The sequence below is a fragment of the Strix aluco genome, chromosome 5 (assembly GCF_031877795.1).
Source record: "Strix aluco isolate bStrAlu1 chromosome 5, bStrAlu1.hap1, whole genome shotgun sequence".
NCBI lineage: Eukaryota > Metazoa > Chordata > Aves > Strigiformes > Strigidae > Strix > Strix aluco.
Window position 1 is genome coordinate 16,611,062 of NC_133935.1, and position 22,545 is coordinate 16,633,606.

At 36.2% G+C, this 22,545-nt stretch overlaps 1 protein-coding gene across 10 annotated transcripts in view; it reads right to left on the bottom strand.

The window, feature by feature from the left end:
- Nucleotides 1–22,545, bottom strand: part of ERC1 (ELKS/RAB6-interacting/CAST family member 1) — a 304,797-nt gene that overhangs the window by 209,173 nt on the left and 73,079 nt on the right. For 6 of the 10 annotated variants that reach the window (XM_074826137.1, XM_074826141.1, XM_074826135.1 and 3 more), the window contains exons 4-7: nt 13,629–13,703; nt 11,424–11,579; nt 9,581–9,664; nt 6,805–6,972 (exon numbers count right to left, since the gene is read on the bottom strand). In XM_074826137.1, the coding sequence (XP_074682238.1) occupies nt 6,805–6,972; nt 9,581–9,664; nt 11,424–11,579; nt 13,629–13,703 (483 nt within the window). The remainder of the gene's footprint in view (nt 1–6,804; nt 6,973–9,580; nt 9,665–11,423; nt 11,580–13,628; nt 13,704–22,545) is intronic. The other 4 variants (XM_074826139.1, XM_074826142.1, XM_074826138.1 and 1 more) reach the window with 1 other exon arrangement.

The following is a 22,545-nucleotide window of genomic DNA, read 5'->3' on the forward strand; positions in this document are numbered from 1 at the left end:
CAAAACATGGAAAGAGGGTTACCTTAGGATGGCTAAAAATATTTTGACTTAAATAGCAACATAATAGTTTAAACGTAATGTGTTTTCAGCAGGATGAAGTTTTACATTAAAGATAAAATGGGACAAATGACACAGCACAGGATATTGTGGCTGAAATTTGGACACAAACATACTTAGAGATCGCATTGACTCAATAAATTTAGAAATACATTCTGGGAATTCTATGGTATCCTCAAACTTCAAAACTTCATGTTGAGAAGCTTTTGCTTTTCCTTCTGCATTTCTCTTATACAAATGAAACACAGAGCTCACAAGACAAAAGAAATGGGAGAAGGAATCAGAGCTATCTGAATATAAATTTGATGAGAAGAATAAGGTCACCACAGAGCACAGACTAATCTCAAAGACCACTGTGGAACACGAAATCCAACACCACCAACCTGCTCAAGATACCAAAAGAAACCCACTGACCCCTATCCACTCAGCATTCAGACAGAGTTCGAATCTGCCAGCTTGGCTGCTAATCTTATTTGACAGTATCAGATTTGGTTCCTGTCAGCTGAATCCATTACAGGACATCAGTCGCACAGAGTAAACAGGGTGATCAATGAATTTCTTGGTCCTTCTGCACAGCATAGGCTAGCAGAGACATGAAGTAAAAAGACGACTTGGACAACTCCAGCTAGGGTAAGAAATTAGTCACTATGCTTACAGTATTTTGAGCAATATTTAATTTTAATGTGTTATTCTAATTCCACTTTATTTTGATTTGCTAATGGAAAATTTGCCTCTAAGGCTCTACATTTACAGTATGTTACGCCAACAAAATCCTTTGCTGTTTTGTCTGATTCCTTTTACACAGAGCAATAAGCACTTGCCAGTGGAGAAAAGAACTGCCCTGGTCTCCCCATCAGCACTGCAATCCCACTGCCACCTCTATGTCTGGAGCCTTCTCACTTACACATATGTTATTAAAATCACATTCCTGACCTCTCACCCAGCAAGTGGGGCATGGAGTATATTCTACAGTGATATTAGAGTACCAGGTACTACCCAAATATGATTTATAGGACTGCTAGTGTTTGTAATGAAAAGTTTAGCAGGTGGATCAGGCTTTGTCTTCTTTTTAAAAACACGCAATTTTATAGATTGATTAGGTATGTTCTTCTCTGGATATCTCTAATATTAAAGCTAAGAGTCACTTTTATTAATTCTTGAAGGGAAACTGAAAATCTTCCTCACAAGAAAATCCACATACTCTCAACAGTTGTGTTGCAAAATATTTGAGAGAGTCCAGATGCCTACAGCACAGTATTAAGTGAAAAGAGAACATCTGCAAACAGAAATTTATTCACAGAATGCTTTCTATTTTCTGATTGATTATTCTCTTTGAACTCTATATTAGCTTACGGTTTGGGGTAAATTGCATTCCTGGTTTTATTTGTGTGAGGTCCCTGCCTAGGAAACCACAGAAAACACTTTCAAGAATATTTTCAAAGGCTGGCAGGACACACAATCATCACCTTAGCACTATTCCTGGCAGAACACTGCACTTGTTTATTCATGTCAGCTCAGTTTATGTATGGCATCCTCCCACAGTGACAAGAATTGAGGTCTGTGTGAGTCAGGTGATGCCAACTTCAACAAAGTCAGCTTAAGATTTTCTCTGCACATGGAAAGACTAGGCAAACAGCTACTGAGGTGCTGACACCCCTTTCTCCTGACTTCTGCATCTTGGATAGTGTTGTCTTAACCCTGGGTTAACCTAACTGCTTTCACAGTAATAGACTGCTATGTCTCTAATTATGCATGGCAAGTAAAATCTTACAGTACAGCTCAGGTAACTAGTAGTCCTTCACATAACAATGGGCTTGCTAACTTGACCTGCACATACCATCCGATTTCTCATGAAGCTTTAGCGAAACAAGCACATTTGTTGCCACCTTCAACACAATAGCCTTCCTAGGTACAGGTACAACAGGTACCTCTCTTCAGCTGAGTACCATACATAAGACTTAAATTTCTTCCCTGTAAGAACAATGTATGGAAAACATGTGGGGAACCACTGATCTGTCTTCACAGAATTTTCCAGTAGCAGTAAATAATACTGTATGACTCTGTTCCTAATATGTATAGCCACACATTAAGCATGTAGAATTCCAAATTTCTAAGAAAAACTAGTACATTAGTAGCTCCAATGACTACCAGAATAAATACAATAAATGACACAATATTTCAATTTATTCTTAAGCTTTCTTAAAATCTTGGATTCTGTAATTGCAGTCTTAGCTTTCAGAATATTCCTAGCTTACAGCTTAGAGAAATCACTAAAATTTTCAGAAGTCCACAGCAAGTTTCAGAACTGACTCAGGAGCTTGAGTCAATAGGATTTAGGCTGTACACATTTTTTCTTATTTTTATTGTCATCTCCACTGTACAGTAGCAATCAGGGTATTATGACACTGGGTTTAGGAAGATGTCAGTGATGCCTAGAAAAAATAGTGCTCTACTCTTTTCCTGAGACTGATTCTTCCCATCTACCTGCCACCTGTTCAAACCATGGCTGAACTATTGATTTAGATCAGTGAACCAAGTCATACTCCATTCAGTTATATCAGAAGGTGTTATATCCAAGCCCTGATTTCTCTGTAACAGCAAAACTCAGAATTTGTATTCTCTGTTGGTATGACTACATTAATGGCAGCAAAAGGAACAGACAGAATAACAATCCTGAAATATGTGTTTAGAGCTTGCTGTGGTTTCTAACAAGAGCTGGCTCCTTTTTAAAGTAGATGTTGAAGTAATTCTATCTACGTCGACACTCAGAATTCAAAGATAATTGAGAAATGTACAGAGAAACACATAAAATTAATTTGGTATGTAAGGTGAAAGTTGCTTTTATCCTACTGTATATGTTGCTATGTGAAGGCTCCAAATACCTGAAATGAGCACAATTTAAAAAGGATGAGTTTTACAACATTCTATTACTATGTTGCAAACATACCATATAAACACAAAAAAAAAAAGAGTTAAGCTGTTTTCCTGATAGCATAGTCTGTATTTAAGACTTAAAAGCTATGTTTACTGACTGATTTTGAATGCAGTGGTAGTTCAGAAGACTTAATTCTCTATTTTTGACACTGATCTTTTACTAATTATGTTAGAGTTGACTCTTCACATTCTTATACAAATTGCAGCACTATCCAATACAGTCTGTAGAAGAATTAAGAGTGAATTCTTTATGAACATACAGCCCTCAGTTATCTGCACAACTTAGTCAGATTACATGACCATGCCATGGAGCAGAGGTGCAGACACCTGGCTTTGTGCAGAGCCTGTCTGGTTCTTGCTAGGGTTATAAACTCAATGCAGGACAGATGTACTGCTTCCAGGGCCTGCTCAGGTCAGAAATCAGATCAACTGTTCTTCCGCAGTCTCTAGCACAAGGTATTAAATACCTAAACACGATGAACTCAGTTCTGTGAGCTGAGCTTAATGTCTGTAGGTGTCAGCATAGGTCTTCATGTAGCTGGTGCTAACAAGCCTTGTTAGAGACACCCAGCTCCCATTTGCACATTCCTCACTAAACATGATCCACTCCTGAACTGCCTCTGATTTGGGAGAGTCTATTATAGTTTCAAAATGCCAGTATAAGCCCCAATAAAGAAAGACCCTTGGAGAATTTTATGTTCTACTGAGACATTCACAGCAAATAAAATACTTCCAGAGGACTGGATTCATTTTTCTACTGAATATTAATCTGAATTTACCATATGGAACAGACCAATTACAGAACCATGCCAGCTTGGGCAGTATACAAAAATAAAGGGGAATGTTCTCACTGATTAATTTATCCTCCCACTGAAGCCACATACCTTCTGGCATTGACCTAAGCTAAAGGGCTCACTGGACAAAACACAAACTTTCTACAGAAGAAGTCTTAACTCCAAAATAAATATTGATTTATTTTTTGTTTTGTTTACAAAGAGATTGTACATTTTTAGAGATATTTTTAAAGGTTCCTCCATGAATTGAAAAGTTAACCACAATATCCTCTCCACCCAATAGCCCTCAAGATAAACACCCCAAAACCAGCTCACTGTTCCTTGTAGTTCTAGGGTGGCAGGTGGCAAATCCACTTTTCAGATATTATACCAACAGCTTTTCCCTACATACCTGCAGTTTTCTTGAACAGATGACTAAAAGGCAGAGGATTATGAAGGTATGCTCTTTTCTCTCAAAACATTTGTTTAAATATGACTTTAAAATACCAATCCCTGGTGAAGATGTCTGCGAATATATGACAGAAAATGCACTTCTTCCTCCTCATAACTCTCTCTAGGTATCTTGAGAGAAGCTAGTTATGTTTTAACATTGACCAGTACTGTCAACAAGTGAAGCCAGGCAGGATCTCACACTCCTACCCTATTCCCAGTGAAAATTCTTGTATAGAAAGATACCTTTTCCTTAAAAAAACCCCAAATACATCACAGGATGAAACAACAAACATCCCAATGCTGTATTTTATCAACGTGTTTCAATCTTATACTTGAAAAGATCACTTGTGAAGACAGAAGAAAGGTGATTGTGCATGATGATTTAATTGTTGAGCTTTCTGTAAAGAACATCAGCAAGGATGAAAAAGATGTTATTATTTTTCAAAAAGTATAAATATCTTCTTGGAATTACATAGATTCTCAGGAACATAAATGGATCATTCTAAATATCTATTCTGATACAATGGAATAGCCTGATAATCAACAACATTTTGTATGTGTTAAAATCCATACCAGATTGCTACATTTTACTGTGGAGAATATGCTAGACTGTATTGAATCCATTAAATCTATCATAAAAACATCATTCTAAAACATTCTAATGTTTTAGCTCCACAGCAACTCCTTACTGAAAGAGAGATGGAAAATCATCTTTCACTGTTACTGTAGATGTTACATTTCACTTATGATATCTGGAAGCAAACTATGCGAATAACCTAAAAGCAGTAAGCAGAAAATATCTCTCTTCCCCCCCCCCCTCCACCTTTCAGCCACTTTTTATTAGTAAAAAAAAAAAGAGATTGCATATTTCGGAGGAAGAATCCAATTTGGTTTTGTATTGTGGTGCTATATGAGAATCCCATTTGGAAGAACCCAGTGGAGGACAAATATTCTCAATGATTATTCAGTAATATTACAAGTTAAGAGAGTAGAATAATTTTCTGTATTAAAAAACTACTTTGGCCTTCAGCTAAAATAAAATCAAAACATTCTGAATAACTATCAAGAGTATCTATCAATGGAATATAACCAGGTCTTTTTGTTTTTAAATATTTTGTTTAAATTCTGTACAATTTATTTGAAGAAATATGTTTACCTACCATAACAGATGGAATTATGACCATCTACTGAAGTCTCTTAACTTGTTAATAAAGCACATTTTTTCAAGACCCCCATCTCTCATAGGCAGAAAAGTATCGCTTTTTATTATTTAAAAGTAAGCAGAGAAACATGTTTCTAGCTTTGTAAGTTTGCCACAATACTGCATAGTAATTTCATATATCTATATTCTTTTCAATTACTTTAATGGATCAAAACCTGCAATTTACATTTTAAAATGTTTATTTACTTAATACCTACTTCCAATGATATTCTGAAATGTAACTATTTTTTAAAATAAACAGGTATGAATCTAGGGTACGTTTCTAACTAGCAAAAAAGAATGAACAAATTTAACGAGACGTTTATGATTGTAAACTAGCACACTTTCACAGTTATACTGACTAAAGCAATTTCAACTTCTACGTAAATCTGAGAATAATCAGAAAAGCCATCTCAGAACGTCAAAAGATATTTACTATGTAACTTGATTTCTGCATGTGGACAAGGCCATATGCACCCATAGGTTCACTGAACATGGCTAAAGGAAAGCTACACGAGGGTAAAAAGTTCAAATAAATTCTCTTAACACTCTTATGGATGTGGAATCTTTCTACCAGTTTTACCCACAAATTTTCTGCAAGCCTGTTTCACAGCTCCTTTGGCTTTTTACTGTTTTAGCTGTAACAACACAAATATTTTTTGATGCGTGACCGCCATCTTTTGGACTTCTACTAACACTACAGTTTTTCAAGTCAGGGGATTGAAATGCTGCCTTCACACAACATTTCATATTTGTTCTTCAAGAATGTCTGAAAGCAATAAGTTTATGCTATAGTCATTATCCATTTGATGTTCAGATATACACTTGTGACTTACATAATACGGGAATTTATTAAGCATTTGTTATCAAAACACAGTTTTGAAAATATTTTTCCTTTATCTTGGAATATGCATCATAAAACATGAAAGCCCATATTTCAGGTGTAAGTACAGGCTTACATGCAAGATTTCCCATACATGCTGGCAGTAGCAGTGAAGGCTCAGTGAGTTGTATACTACTGGGACACTCTTCCTTTCTCTGCTCTCTTTTAGCTACAAGATCATTGAAAATAAATCCCCCCAGCTCAAGCACTGCAACTTCCAATTTAGCTGTGCCAAGGCAAAATAATATTAGTGACTGCATGTTAGTGGAGCATGTCGTAGAAGTGTGTATTCATCCACAGGAATATGTGTTCACTTATACATTTGTCTTTACGATCAATCCGCTGGCCTAGAGAATCAAACATATAATCAAAGACACAACATGCTCAGAACAAGCAGTACTGAATGGCTATGGTATTGTATAACCTAAGCAAGGAGAAAAGAAATAGTGCTTTTTGTCTCTTTCTCTATGAAAAGTCAGTAAGTACAGAATTGCCCATTTCACCTCTGTCTGCAGGATGGCAGCTCTTTGCTCTTTAGCTGTAAGAGACTCTTTCAGAACTTCAATATGCTGCTTGCTATCAGAGAACTGATTTGTGAGGGTCTCCAGCTTTGTCTGCAAGGCCAGCAACTCAGTGTCTTTGCGCGACAGCTCCTGTTTCACCTGACCAATCTGAAAAAGAAAGAAAAGATGGGCAAAGGAAAAAATAATTTATACTTTCCTTACAAAAATAACTATAAATTCACTACCAACAAACAGTATGATACTCTAAACTTATCCCACAGAACTGTGAAGCCTTCAGTTATCTTGAATGGAAGGCCAGCAAAAATTTGTGTCATGAGCAAAAGGTACAAGGAAAAAGAGGGGGGAGCTATAGCATCAGTTTCTCAAGAGAGGTTCTTTTTAACAGTCGGTCTGTTCTTAGTCATCTTTCAAAGGACTGACCAAAACCAGTTACTTAGCAGGGATAAATTTTTAATGAAGATGAAGCAGAACTGTAATGAGAAAGCACCCTTATCCCGCAATAAAAGATGAGATACCTACAGTTCTCTCTCAGAAGGATGATGATTGCTTTGAAATGTCAAACCGGTGAGTTTCCATCCATCTATCAATCCAGCATCGTGTTTACAGAGTATGTAAAGATGCCTCTACTTTTCCCACTATTTACAAAACCAGCATTTCAATCTTCTAAGAAATACCTTTTAATTTATGGAAGCTTCTTAAAGCAAATGCAAATATACATCAAAAAAACATGAAAACTGTTTGTGGAATTGCACTTTCTTGAGAGCAATTTCCTAGATTTAATTTAGTGAATTCAATCAGTATGGAAATGCCAATTTATTTTAACAAATGTAGGTTGGATAATCATTTTAAAAGACAAACAGTAACAAATGTTAAAAGCAAAGCACTGAAATGACATGAAATCTCATTCTAAGTGCAGTCATCACCCAGGACAATTTTGATGTCAATCTGGAGGAAAAAAATATATTTAATTAAAGAGGACAGAGAAGTCTTAGATGTAAACTTATGTCCAAGTTTACAACCAACTTCCCGGTTTGCCTCCAATAAATCTCTCAGAATAAAATACCAATATTTTACTTTTATGTATTATATAGCAGAGGTGGACATACCTCTAAAACCTAAACAATTTTCCCTTTTTTAACGGAACAATTTTGTTTGTAACATTAAAAAAAAAATCCTTCAATCCCAAAAGTATGTTGTCCAGTGCTTCAAAACAGAAATTAAAGGACGTCACAAACTAAAAAACAAGTCCAGGTCATTGTCCATTTTTGGGAATGTGTCAAGAACAAAACTGATATAAGCTACAATTTATAATTTGTTTATTTTTATTTTTAATTAGAACAAATGCATATACTAGTAGAAATAACTGAGTGGAAAAGCTTGGGTAAATGTGGTTTTGCCTTGACAACACTGTTTCAATAATGGGCCATTAAAGAAAGAAAACTCTTTACTGAAGAGTATTAAAATAGCATCAAAAGATGTCATCAAGGACTTCTGTGTTCCAGTGTGAAACAGTGCACATGAGGACATAAGGAAGAAGGGGAGAGGAAGGAGGACATGTATCTCAAAAAACCTCAACCAAACTAATTTTTTTAAATGGAATAATGGGAAGGAGTATAAGAATTTGATTTATAGAACTATTCAATATTGTTCACTTAATTCAAACATCCTAAGTTGTTTTTTTCATACTTTTACTAAAAGAAAATATGTCCACAGAATGATTTCAGTGCCTATTTAAATTAGATACAAAAGTACTGATGTTAGCAGCACTATTTCTGCTGTCAGCCAATACAACCAGATGCACAATACTGCTAGGCACAGCAGAATACCTGGGAAGAGATGAACTATTTACTGCCAGTTATGTTTTCTGAAGTATCTAAACAAAAAAGCCTCCTTAAAAATTTCAGATGACACAAGCTTTTTCAGCTAGTAGGCAGCCTAAATTATAGTAAAACTTTCTCAAACCTGTTCGGTCTTTCTTTGAAAAGACATTCTTTTTGGAGTCATCTCAGAAGGGATGTTTACCCTAAATACTTGTGTTTTGGTAAAATGCTCTCATCTAAATACAATCACATTTCACTACATTAAAATTCTGAATTAGTACCCTAAGATCATTTTCTCTAGAAATCCCCATTTTAGAGCTGTAAGCCCACACTGCCAATGCACTAAAGCTCTTTAGGAAGAATGCAGCTCATACCATTCCAAGTTGCAAGAGAAAGAATTAAGTGCTCACATCTCTATTCTTGGTGAGACACTACGATCATTCAGCAAATGCACTAATTTCACAGCAAAGGAATAACCTAAATTCATGCTGCTAAAATTAAACAATCATTTTTAAAAAGCATTCAGCATCCAGCTTTTGTTATTTTTGTGAAGCAATGTTAAGAGGGTTCAGCACATGTTTTCAAATTATTTTTGTTTTACTAGGGAAAGCAAATCTCTTTGAAAGTCTGGCCCCAAAATGGGTGCTGAATACTTTTGAAAATCTGCTTCAATAGAGAAGAATAAGCTACGGCTAAAACAGCTCATACCATTAAAAAACAGTAACAAAACAAATAGAGATGTTCAGTTGAAGAATGATGTTATGGACACCAAAACCATGTGAACAGAAGGCAGCTACAAGGCTGAGCAGGCTGTTAGTTCTGTTACATCAAGTTGTAAAGAAGGTAAGAGAAGAAGAGCTACCCCAAAAGCCAGAGTGCTAGCAAGCCCCAGTGAATGGCCACTGCACACAAAAGATAAATCTTACTGCAGAGACCTCGGCCTGGAGACCAGCCACTCTCTTTTTCAGGTCCTCCCCTTGAGCCTCTTTGGCACTTAGCTCTTCCTTCAGTTGTTCTACCTGTCACGACATTGTTATGCTTTTAAATATTTATCATTTGTCAGCTTCTAGTTAGCCCACTTCAATCCAAGTAACTAAAAGTGACAAAGAACTGAACAGAAGGATCAACACTGGTCACTCATTTTCTCTTCCATTCTTCGTTTAGTCTTCTCAAAAATTTAATGTCTCTGTATTTTCATATAGGCTGCCAGACAAGAATTTGATTATGAAACAAAGATGTATAGTTATGGTTATGTTTATATATGTCAAGTATGAGGCATTTCACCCAATGGTTTTGAAACTGGAATTCACATGGAAATTAGGACAGGAAAAGGGACATTTTTCAGTTTAACAGAAATAAAGTTAATTATCAACATACAGCCACAGATGACTATACAATACAATACTGAAAAAAATAAATGTTGTGCAATTACAAAACAAGGTATGAGAGCAAAATATCAAGATTGGAGCTGGCTATGAGTCACAGGTGAGTTATCAAAATGGAGCAAATTTTCTGCAGAAAAATAAATGAGCAGACAATAGTCAGAAGAGGTGCCAGAACTGAGTAGCTGAACAGATCTAGAGGCCCACAGAAGGAGAGGGGAAGGGGAAATTGGAGAATTGGTAACTAGGGAAGAAGGAAAGAAGAAAGAAGGGATGAAAGGAAGAGGTGCAAAAACCATCTCTCCATTCCTAATTTGAAGGGGATATCCTTCAATTCTAGAAGCAACTCAGTGGGATAAAAGGCAAAAGTATGAAGGAACAGATGTGTTTATCTTGAGATAAATCAGTGAGCTGGCATGAGGGAAGTGGGAGAAACATACTTACTACATGTTTCTACTTCAGGGCAAGTAACAGTTCTCCAAGAAACTTTCTCCACCTTTCTTTTTTCGACAAATAATTTCAAGCAGGATAAACGCAGTAGGTTACAATTGTTCAGGACATAGTAGAGTAGTTTTCAATCTCTGTTCCAGGGATTTGTACACTGCTTTCAGGGAGTACACAAAAGCTACCTAAGAAAAGCAGGACTGCTCACTATATACTTAAATTTACTGTACAAGGTGGCCTGAATCTTCATTAGAATATGTTAGGGCTCACTAAAAGACTGAGAAACACTTCTTTGGGAGAAACAAGGAATGAACTGACTTTTGGCTACAGACAATTCAGTAGCCAGTGTCCATCTTTATACCTGAGGATCAATATGTCTCACTGCTATATTTGTCTTTTATTTCCAACAGCATAAATTAATGATGGCACCACCACTGTTGTAGAATCTACTCTTATTCTGACTCTGCTAATGGAGAGTGTAATAGAAAGCCATTACAGAAACAGTTCAGGCAGCACTTTTCAGCCTTTACATAATAAAAACACCTACTAGTTTTAGTACAACAGTTGCAAAAAGAAACACTCTTTTTTCAATAGACTACATCTGAAAATACTCTAGACCAAATAAAACCTAGAACTATAATGAATTAGCAATGGTCTAAAAATAAACACAAAATCCTTCTGATATAAAAGGAAGTCAGGTGTGACAGTAAAAGAAGAATTTAGGCCATTGACCTTACTGAACCACCATTATAGTATTTTCAAATTTGAATTTAAAATTCTCTTAAATATTTTTAAGTTATTTTAGTGGCTTCATGGAAGAATACAAATAAATTCTGTTTCCCAGAGTCTGAATGGGAATCCAAACTGTAACTCTTTACTGAAGTATGAAAATTTCCCTCATTTGTTCATTAAGCTCAGTTTGTCTTACTACTGTCATTTGTTTTCTCAATACCTTATTTTTCATGAATTTGGAATGACTACGGTACACTTCCATTTGCTTCATTTCCTCTTCACGTTCCTCTGTGCTCAGAGCTCCATTTGACTTCAACATCTGAATCTCCTCTTCCAAATCCCGGAGGCCACGCTCCATGGAAGAAATTTTTGAATCCTGAAAACGATCAGAAGAGACAGATAAAGATACACAGTTAGATGATTTGTTAACATACCACTGCAGTAAAAGGAAGTAATTTGTTGGACAGGTAGCTGCCCTTGAAATTTACTCCTGAACTTCCTACAGAAATCAGTCTACACCTCTTTACATACCATCTGGCTGAGGGCTCAAGTACTCATTTTTAAATTTTTTATACCTTTCAAGGAAAGCAAGAGTTTAGTACTTAAAGAAAACATGGCTAGGGGCAGGGACACGGTATATGATGAATAAATAAAGGAACATGAGAAAAGGTTGCTTTGTAATGCAAAGACAGCATAAAACAGAGGAATTCAATTGAACAGCAAAATGTGACTGCAAGAATGGCAAAGAAATGGGTTTGTGCTACTAGTAATTTAAGTGGGGTCACAAATGGAGAACATAAAAAGCACCATAAGCAAGGAAAAGATGCAACAATCTAGTTTTGACCGGAAAATCTAGTTTTGAGTGGATAAAGCAGTAGAGGACCCTTCAAGTATTCTGTCTCATATATACAACATATAAAAAATTTCCATGGTTAAAAAAATATCCATCTGGAAAAATAAACAAGTCAATGTACCATTATCCTCATAGTTTTACAGGACGATCAGAGGTTTTCAATCTACTTGGTTTTCTGTTTCTTTAGAAGTCTTAAATGTTAGGAACAGCAAGAACAAATTCATACAGCACACAAGAGCTTCATGCATACATACATGGATATGTAATTATGAATGGTAATCTCTTAAAGCAGTCTATTTTTTTTATTAAATTTCTCCAAAATATTTAATCTCTCCTGAAATACAGGTAGGATTTGAAACTATCCTCCATTCTTTCATAGACCAATAATTCATAATTTTTTTTGTGTCTGATAATCAAAGCACAGCTGAAAAAAAGCATGAAGGATTTTCACATATAGGTTTTCATTCATGAGATAAGACTTTTCTAAAGGACCATTATGAAGATCTAGTCAGATCTCCTGTTTAATTTTTGATGCTTAAGTTAAGACCAGTAAAGCGGACTTTTGCAACAAATAGAGAGGCAATAAGGTGAAGTGATATGTTGTAATTTACAACAGGATTTCCTTTCAGTGCTCACATCATTTCCCAGAAATACCAGTGTTTTCTCTTTTGATAGTAAAGATGGCTTACTGTTACTAGATGGTTGATTAGTTTACTTTACTATGGACCACAAAGATGATTAATAAAAGGAAGATGGTAAATGAAAGGCTCCAGAGTAGAAAGATGGGCAATGACTATGGAAAACATTGAGATGGAATAGGAAGAGCTGGAAGGGAAAAAAAGAAGGAAAATAAAAGAAAAAGGCACAGATAAAGAAGGAGAGAGAAAGAGATGATACAAAACTGGAAGAGAATAATTTGCGAAGACAGTTTCGAATTTTTTAACTGTATTTGTCCAAGGCCTGTCTGATGTACTTTATGGACTACACAATACGAAATATGATTGCATAAAGCTGTGTAAACCACACACTCCACTTGTGGCTCCTGAGCTCTTGGCAAATTGCCATTGTTCCATTAGATACTTGAGTTAATGGTTTAAGAATTCAATCACGTCTAGAAAAGTTAGGTTTATGATGACATACAGACATCTTTCTAGCTATATGACCCATTCTTAAAGCGGGTTTTGAGTTTGCAAATTGCTAACTTTGTCAACACACAGAATGCAAATCAACGTTTCAAATGTTGATACCATAAAAAGAAAATAACCCACATCATCACTAAAGCCTACTAATTCATCATTCCCATCCTTGTAATACAATGGACTTTTGGTTAACTGAAAGAAATCTGTAGGCAGATCTGTAGACAGAAGGCAGGTTTCTATTGTCTCATGAAGCAGCTCTGCCTCTTCACTGATCAATAATAAAAAAGTTTAAAAAAAGAAATTGTAAAAAATAAATATACTTATTTTAACTTAGAAGACTGACAGAAATATGTTATTTGGTAGAGTCACCTTTCATATGAAAACCCATTTTCCAGAGAACAAACTCTACTGCTGCCTATATGCAATCATTTACCTTCATCTCAATAACAGTTTGCAGAGCCTTTGTTTTGGCTGTGTCAGGAGCATTTTCGAATCGACGATGGATCTCCTGTACCAGCAGAAAAGAAAGCAAGAGTTAGCCTAATGGTATTTTGTCCCACCTACCAAATACACACAAAATTGCCATAAGGTTCTCTTTCTAATACACAGCATAATTCAGTGCTGCCTTCTGATGCTACCAGTTCATACATTTTATCATTTCTCATAGCAATAAAAGCATAGGCAAAAGTTTATTCAATAGAATTACAGCCTCAGTTAAAAAGGCACACAGAAACTGCATCTTCAACTACCTACTTCCTCAAAATAAACTGTTGAAATGACAGCTGAGTCTACTAAAAACTCCTCTCATCTGCCTGCTAAACTGATCTAAACTATTAGTAGTTTCTCATGGAAGACATACACGTAATTTATTTGACCAGATGCTTACTGAAACAATAGTGCTGTGGTTTCTGTTTCAACAAGCTACAGGGTGCAGCTGTGTTGATAACTCTTAACTTTTTTACTCCGGAGTAGGAACATTTAATTATGTGTGATGAAAATCTTTCTCCACTGGGCCTTGAACGTAGCTGGAAGTACAAGACTGCATAGCACATTGCTCTAGAAGCTCAGAGTAAACAGACACAAGAACACAAAAGTCCATGTGATATTTCTGTTGATGTGAATTCATGGAACTAGCATGCTTCAGTCTGCTTGCTAAGGAATAAAACAATAGAAAGCTGAAACAACTTGTTCTGCTGTATAAAGTAGTTAGGGGTTTCAAACCAACAAGTGGGAATACAAGAGAAACAATACAGTGTTTAGTGTCTATGTGCACACACATGGTTTAGCCACCCACTCCTCTTAATAACCTAAAAGTCAAATCTAAAAAGCCATCCACAAACTTATATTTTCAATAGACATGGTGAAGGGATAACATTTTGTATGGTAGTGATATGTGCAACTTGTTCCATATGATTAATTATTTGAATAAGAAAGGCAGAGTTGTATAGTGCTGTTCAAAATACTGAAAACACTACTTATGTTGTAAGATTGTTAAGTGTTCTTACATAGCTATGAAGTGAGCAAGATAGAAATGTGTAGTAATATGACAAGGGCCACAAGAAGAATTTTGCATAAATTTGGCACAAGGCCATTTGCATAAATTGATGCCTGTGAACAGTAGAAAATCTAGTATAAGGTTTGTGTCTTTAAATACTTGTCTATTTCCTGAGAAGCTATTTTTACAAATATGTTCACAGTGAAGTGTGGTATTTTCTGAAAAATTACCTCCTGAAAAAATAAACCAGAAAACCCCTATAAATATATTTGTTTCTTCCATAGTCAAAACTTGAGAGCCTCTCATCACTTACATCATGTAGACCAGAGTGGAGCAATACTTTTATTATTCTTCTACTTACCTATACCTGCATTCACATAATGGATTTACTCAAATCTGAACAGTCTAGACAGATGTTTCTTTTGGCCCAAGATCTCCTCTATCTGCCTGTAATACATGCCCAAAGCGCAGTGCGCATTCCTCTCTGCTATTCTTCACACTGATGTCCAAAGCACAGCATAACCAGCAATTTCTCATCACCAGCCTTCCATGCTGTTGGTTTCTAGCACTCTTCCACCTGCCTACAGCATTAGGAGCATGCTTCTTTTTGTCTACAGTTAAACAGATATGGCTTCCACCTATTCAACGGGTTTTAAATCAATTGAGGCAGCCACTTTATCTTGAATACGCTGATGTTAGAGGGAACATACTACACTGAGATGCACTTTCCAGGGGGTTGATCACAGAGCTATCTAAAGACTGCAGGCATTATCGCTGGAATCATCTCCTTAGCAGAACTGTAAGTTTTGTCGAATCAGACAGCAGTCAGTCCAACCAGCTGAACCTTTTTCTACCATTTCCTGTGCCCATCCTCAGAAGAAGGAAAAAAGAAGCTGTCAGCACACAGGGTATCATCAGTACAATCTGCACCAACATGGTCATATCACTTTTATTATCTACTCCATCCTCAGCATTTTTCTTGAGACACATCAGTGAAACTACTTTTCTAGTCTGTCTCCACTACTATTCAAGCTGCCACCCTTTCAGAGGTAATGTTTTAGAGATTCATTTGGTTATGCTGCTATACATAATGTTAGAAAAGAAACTCATCATAAGGTTGAATTTGCTTTAAAAATGTCCTTTCAACTACTCATAGGACAAGTCTGCCACATATTCTGTCCATAGAAACTCAGCGCTTATCTCACTACCCTCAATCAAGGATCAGAGACAAAATTCATAGTGCTACATATTGCCTTAATAAGCATAAGCTGTGATGAGCTTCTATCACTCAAGACCAGCCTGAGCATTTACAAATATGATGGGAAGCAGATCTAACACTCTCCACCTGTTTCTCAGTGCTCTTACCAGTACCTGTCATGAAAAATATGACTCTTCTTCAGTGCCCTCAGTCTTCCTCTATTGGGAATGATCTCAGCTGCCTTCCTTAAGGTAGCTGTGGTATGTCCTCCCCTGTTTCCATCTCAACCAGATCTAATGTGTTGATTCAAGAATTGCAGCATAATTTCAAGATAGGGTGGCTGCCAGTCCTTCTTAAGAGCTCTGGATAGAGTGAGTGAGTTCCTGTCTCGACACTGGCACAATGTTGTTACAGACACCTTTTCAGTATCTTAGCATGTATGATTCTGTAGCTAGACTGAAGCCTTCAGAAATTTTCAAAAGACGCTTTCGTACAACTCGAGTGATAGGAGTGGCTTCCTCCTGAAAAACAGCCATATCTGAAGACTGCAGAGTGGACACGGGGGACTCCATTCATGAATTCACCAAACAGCATTTTACTATAGAGGCATTCAGATACTTTACTGCTCTAGAAGAGCAGGCTTGTATCTATTTGGCTGAAGTGAACAGCACTGCTTGGAGTGATCCATTGTACAAGTACACAAACATCTGAATAAGAAAGAAACATGCCTCCTGACTATCCCTCTGGAGAGGCTCATACATGCCCCACATCCTTCGGTCCCTTCTCAGAATTCTCAAGTCTTTTCCTGTGAATCCCAGGCTGAGAGGAACAAGAGGGTAAGACACTGACCGTCCTTTTTGTAAATTCAGGTGTGGCACATTAAGTGAGGGGGCATTTGAGAACATTTGATGTAACACACATACTATATTGCTGTAATACCAAATTATTCTGTAATCTCTGCTTGGCTATGAGAGCACCTACTAAAGATACACATATAATCAACACAACTCCAAGCATGTCATTTGACTCCTTTGAGAGGAAACTAGTAAAAACAGTCCACAGTTGAAGACACCCCAGTCACATCTTGGCAGCATGCTCAAATTCATGTCCACTTAAAAAAAAAAGTTATACGGGAGGGGAAGAAAAGAGGGTTTGAATCCCCTGAATTTATGAGTTAAAAAGAAGTTGCTTTTCCGAACTTCAGAACTCACGTATGGGAAATCAGCAATAATTCTGAAGATGAATCTTTAAGCTTAAAAAGGTGAAGAAAGATCCAAGAGTGAAAAGTATCCTAGTCTGAATTGCATGAGCTTTCACTAAACGCAGGAAGTTATATCTCCAGCTGTTCCTGTCACAACAGTTGTACAACCATCCAAGGACTGTTACGGTAGAATTAAATGAAAAAGCTTGATAATAGAAAATAAATTAAATTCTTGTGTACTTTAAGAAACTGAGAAAACAAAAAATAAGATGGTCAAAGAATAATATGCCAAAAGTCTAATTATATTTTATTTTTATTTTAGTAGTGCAATTACATACTAGATAATTTCCAGTTGTGCAGACATGGTCTCTGAACTGAGAACATAAAAGCAACTACAACTATGAAAATAGATAGAATACACAGTAGGAGAACATCGTATCACTGAAGGGATGCTGACAAATAATGTCTACTTTTTACATGCACAGCATTTTCCCAAATAAAAAATTCTTCTAAGCTTTTTCTTTAGAAATGCCTGTACCTCCACTGTTTGAAGTGACGCTTTGCACTTTGGCAGAGGAAACATCCTATTTCTATCATCTTAAGTAATTCCACCACGATTTGGATGACATAACCTGCTGAAAAACACCACCTCCCACCTCTTGACTGCATAGTAAGGACATAATTTTGGCAACATGCTGACAGTTCTAAAGAGCCTGAAAACAGGGCCACAGGCAGGCTGAAGCTCCCTAGAACACAGGTTTAAGTGTGGCTGCTGAAGGAAGGTTGTGCACAGACATCCTTCTTAATTGTGAAATACAGGTTACGTACTTACCTTTCAGTGGCAGAATGGAGAAATATTAATATATTGTGTCTCTGATGTATGCACATTCTATTGTGGACACACACCATGCAGATGAATGAAAATTAGTGTTTTCATCTTCAAAACAGGACTTTGAGTAGCAATTAAAAGCATAAGACCACACACAGATATCAGGATCAGAAAAATACAAAACTAATCCTTCATTCCTTGCAAGTTATCCATTCTGATAAAGCATTATTCCTTTGTTCTACTTTCATACCAAAAGAACATTCACATGTAACTGATACTGTTCCATAACAGACTAGTAAACTTCAGCATCTTTCTACTTTTGAATGCAACTTAAATTATTACAAGGGATGCCTCTTATATGTTTTGTTTTATGTTTTTTATGTTTTTATATGTTCAATGATGCCTTTATCTTTAAAAAGATAACCAAAAAAAGCTACTTGTTCCCAAGTTTTGTGCAACATACATGCTTTTCACTGTTATTTATTATTACTGTTAAGAATATGCACTATATTTCTCTTTCAGTTAAGCCAGTGGGAACTTCTAGCCACTAGATATCATCACAACATTGCCAAGAATATTGAAGAATGCTCTATTATCCAATTTCTGTTCCAGATTTTATGCTTAATACCCCGTTATTACAAGCTAGTAGAATTTCTACAATTCTTTCATATAAACAAGAAAAGCTTTAGGTGGAGGGACACCTTATTACCTGTTGGGCAATAGTGCTACCACTACAGGTATACTGTGTGCACTTTGCATGTCTACAATTTTAAAACTATACTGATATATTGAAGAGAGTTCAAAGAATGACTGCAGGAGCATAATTTCTCTTTAGAAAAAAAATTAAAACAAAAATTATTGTGCAAATTGATCACAACTTTAATATGCCTTCACAGGCAACAAAAATTCAAAATGGATTGTTCTGTCCAAAAAGCATTAAGATTCAATAACTGAAAACTAAGGGCTAGAAATAGTCAGAAGTTTCAAACAGTGTGGACAACTTAACGAGAGCTGGGGTTGGTACATCATCACTACCAATTTTTAATTAAGAATGGCTACTTTCCTTAAAAAAAAAAAGTCTACTTCAAAATAGACAGAAACTAATGGTGTGCATCATATTATCTTACATCTGCCAAGGAGATCTGCAAGGTAGCACAGTAGCCCTATGAGAAATAATACTATAATTTTCTGGTCAGCATAATTACACAGAACAGCTCATCAAAAGTGCTACGAACACTGAATATGTAAAGAACAGCTGTGATAAAGTCATTTAAAGACATAAAGACATAAAGACATAAAGAATGACAAATTCTGTTTTTTTCTTGACCAAGGAATGCCAAAATAATTGAAAATTAGAGAATATAATTTAGAACTGAAGGAGTCCTCAATACTGAGCAGTATCAGGACTATGTCTTTAAAATATTAATAAATTATACACATTGTGTAATAGTGAAGGAAGGAATTTAATCAGAACCTTTTTTTCCTTCATAACCTGGCCACATCATTCATTGTTATTCCCTCAATTACTGTTGCCTCTGATTTTGCATGGGATTTGGAAGAAATGTGAAGGTGCACTCTCAAGCAATGATGTTTTTATAATGGAGTACACTGTATGCTTAAAAATACAACTTATCTTCCAGTAGCACCACAAGATAAACACTTTCCAAAGCAAAAAAGGACATGCCTTCCATTTCTTGCAGAACCTATATAATCTGACAGCATGTATCACACAGAGAATAGGAAAAACATGCTCTTTCACACACTAATTTCTTTTTTAAAAAACTGACAAAAAGTATGAGGTGCAATTAAAACCACAGCTGTAATTCTGACTTTTTTTAATCTTAACTGCCCTTCCCATGTCTTTATATGATCAAATGTGATGTTCTGTGCAGGATGTTTGCATCATTCAGTGGACTGGAAAGTTTTAGTTAACTAAAAAATACTTGGTTTTATTCTCCAACATGTAGTTCAGGCCATCCTGTCATTCTTCTATAAAGTGACACATAAGACATTCCAAACAACAATGGTATTCAAAAAAGCAAACTGTATAAAGAATAAATTATGGATGCCCTCAAGTTGCAATAGCCCCATTTCTCAAATTTTCTCCCGCAAAAGCTCTACATGTTTTAAAATTACTTTTAGACAAATCAAGTGATTCTGATAAAGATGTAACTATTTTAATTATCTTGATTTAAATCCCTTCTCCCTGCTATCCTATTCTGAAATGTCAAAAGAATAAAGCAGCAGCAGAAAAAGCAGAAACTTAATTTTTTTAACTCATCAGAAAGATGTCCCCTAGTATGATGGTAGTAAGAGTTCCAGTTACTGAATCAATCTATCTACCCCAGCAAACCAAAAATTCTCTCTGAAAGTGTGTCTTATTTATGTTGCAAAGTCTTGGAACAGGACAAAAGTGTTCTTTGAGATAACTCTAATTGCTCCAATTAGAATTTCTAAATCCTTCTCTGAGCCTGGAGCAGAAAAGGGTAAGAATTTTAACACACGCATGGAAAAAGAACTTCTTTTCAAAACTTGTCACAGTTAATTAAAATCTGTTCAGATAAAGTAAAAAACCCTTTCTCTTCCCTGGGCATTGTTCAGCAGTGCTCCAATGGTACATCTACATGGCACACCCATCCTTTCTCACTAAACTCCTTGCTGCCGCTCTTTGGCCATAATAGTATCAAGTTTGATAATCTATAGCTAAGTCAAGTATATGTACGTTGCAGTCTAGTCCGCCTGCTCGCTCCTCTGACAGACAGCTACTCTAAGTGGAGACATAATAAAGAGTGCTCACATAAATTTGGTGTTAATTCTTAGAATAAAGTGAGCACTGTTCAAAATAGCTACAGTGATCCAGTCTTGTAATAAGGTCATACTAGATAACTGTAGTACAGTTCACAAACAAGACTTTGTGCAGCGGCCATTTCAACAAACACTGAAGGTGAAAAGAAATAATAGCTTTTTCTGCCATAGCCTCTTTCCTTAAGTTCATTGTAAATGAGTACCCATATGAATGATCCATTTCAGTGACTGTTTTACATACAAACCCCCCCTTTATTTGTTAAGCATTACATCCCTAACTCCTTAATTCAGTTTTGCACTCAGTTGTATTAAAAATCCATCTTGTTTGAATGGGCCCAGTTATTTAAAAAAAAAATAAATCAAAACTGTAATTTAATACCAAACACAGTTTTTGCGAAGCTACTGTTGATTTCCTTGTTGCACACCACTGTAACATGCAAACCTTGAACCTAGAACTGACTCCTGAAGAAACCTTCTAGTTAAACAGCCTTCTTTCTGTTTCTGAATAAAAGGCTGTAGTCAGCCATCAGTCCCAGACCTGGATTCACAGTTCAGGGAACAACTGTCTAATTTTTATCTATCAAATCAAACTGCTGTTTCATTTTTTATGAACTATGTTGCTGTTCTATTACACTGATATTTCAATGAATACTTCACCCCACCTCCAATTCCTGCTTAGCCTCAAAGGTTAAGCCAACCACTCCCTTCTCCCAGGAGAATGCTATAGCTACAAGATCACAGTTTGATTTAAAGGCAGACTTGGTTTTGGCCTCTTGCTGAAGGTATTGACAACAGTCACATACAGCCTGTCACAAGACACTTGCAGAACCTATATATTCTTCATTATAAATATGTGGTAAAACTTTTATGAAGGAAGAACTAACACTGTGCACAACTTCTACTGCATCTTTTCAGGAAAAGCCAATGGTTAGGGCCATGTATATTATCAGGACTCTGAATATATGTTATACAAGGCATGATGGGATTCATGGCTTCATAGGTGTATCAGGTAGATACCAATAAGCATACTGGTCAATGACAAGAAGAGAACAGATTTGGGAACTTCCCCTCATACATCCTCCATAGTTATTATGATATGACACAGCGCATAGGGATATGGTGTAGTTGAGAACAGTCAGTGTTAGGTTAATGGTTGGACTAGATGATCTTCAAGATATTTTCCAACCTAGATGATTCTGTGATTCTGTGAGACATCAAAGGATATCCCTACCTGAGCAGGAGAAATGCAGCGATATGTCAGTATATCTTAGAGACTCCAGTTACTATATGCCATAGCACTGCTCTGTGAATAAAAATGTATTTAATTTGCAGAGTATGTATGTCCAGTAGCACCCCAGAGACAAACAGGTCATCAGATTAACTGCTGTTGTAAAGTCTGTGTTGATGTCCCTTGTGAAGGAGTAAGAAAATGGGACAGTGCTGCCGAAGTTGTTTGGCAAATATCTGACAATAATACACAGTAAGCAGCCTCTTTTTGTTCCCCCTGGGTAGAACCAATACAGATAAGTTTTGGTTTTATCCTTTCTTCTAGGCACATGAGAAATTTGGCCTAAACTCTTTTCTCCAAAGACTCTCAAGAAGTTACCTCTTTATTGACTGTGATGTTAGAAGTGTATGATTTCCATTCTTTCTTCATATATATATTCCTAAAGGCAGCTAGTAATGAACGTTTCAAAAGAGAAAGGTTTAACTAAGCTGGTGTAATAATGTTGGACTCTCCTTATTCCAAGTGTCTAGAATACCAGATGTGGATCAATCACATCATATTCTGCCACAAGTTGCACTGATATTTGGTGTATCT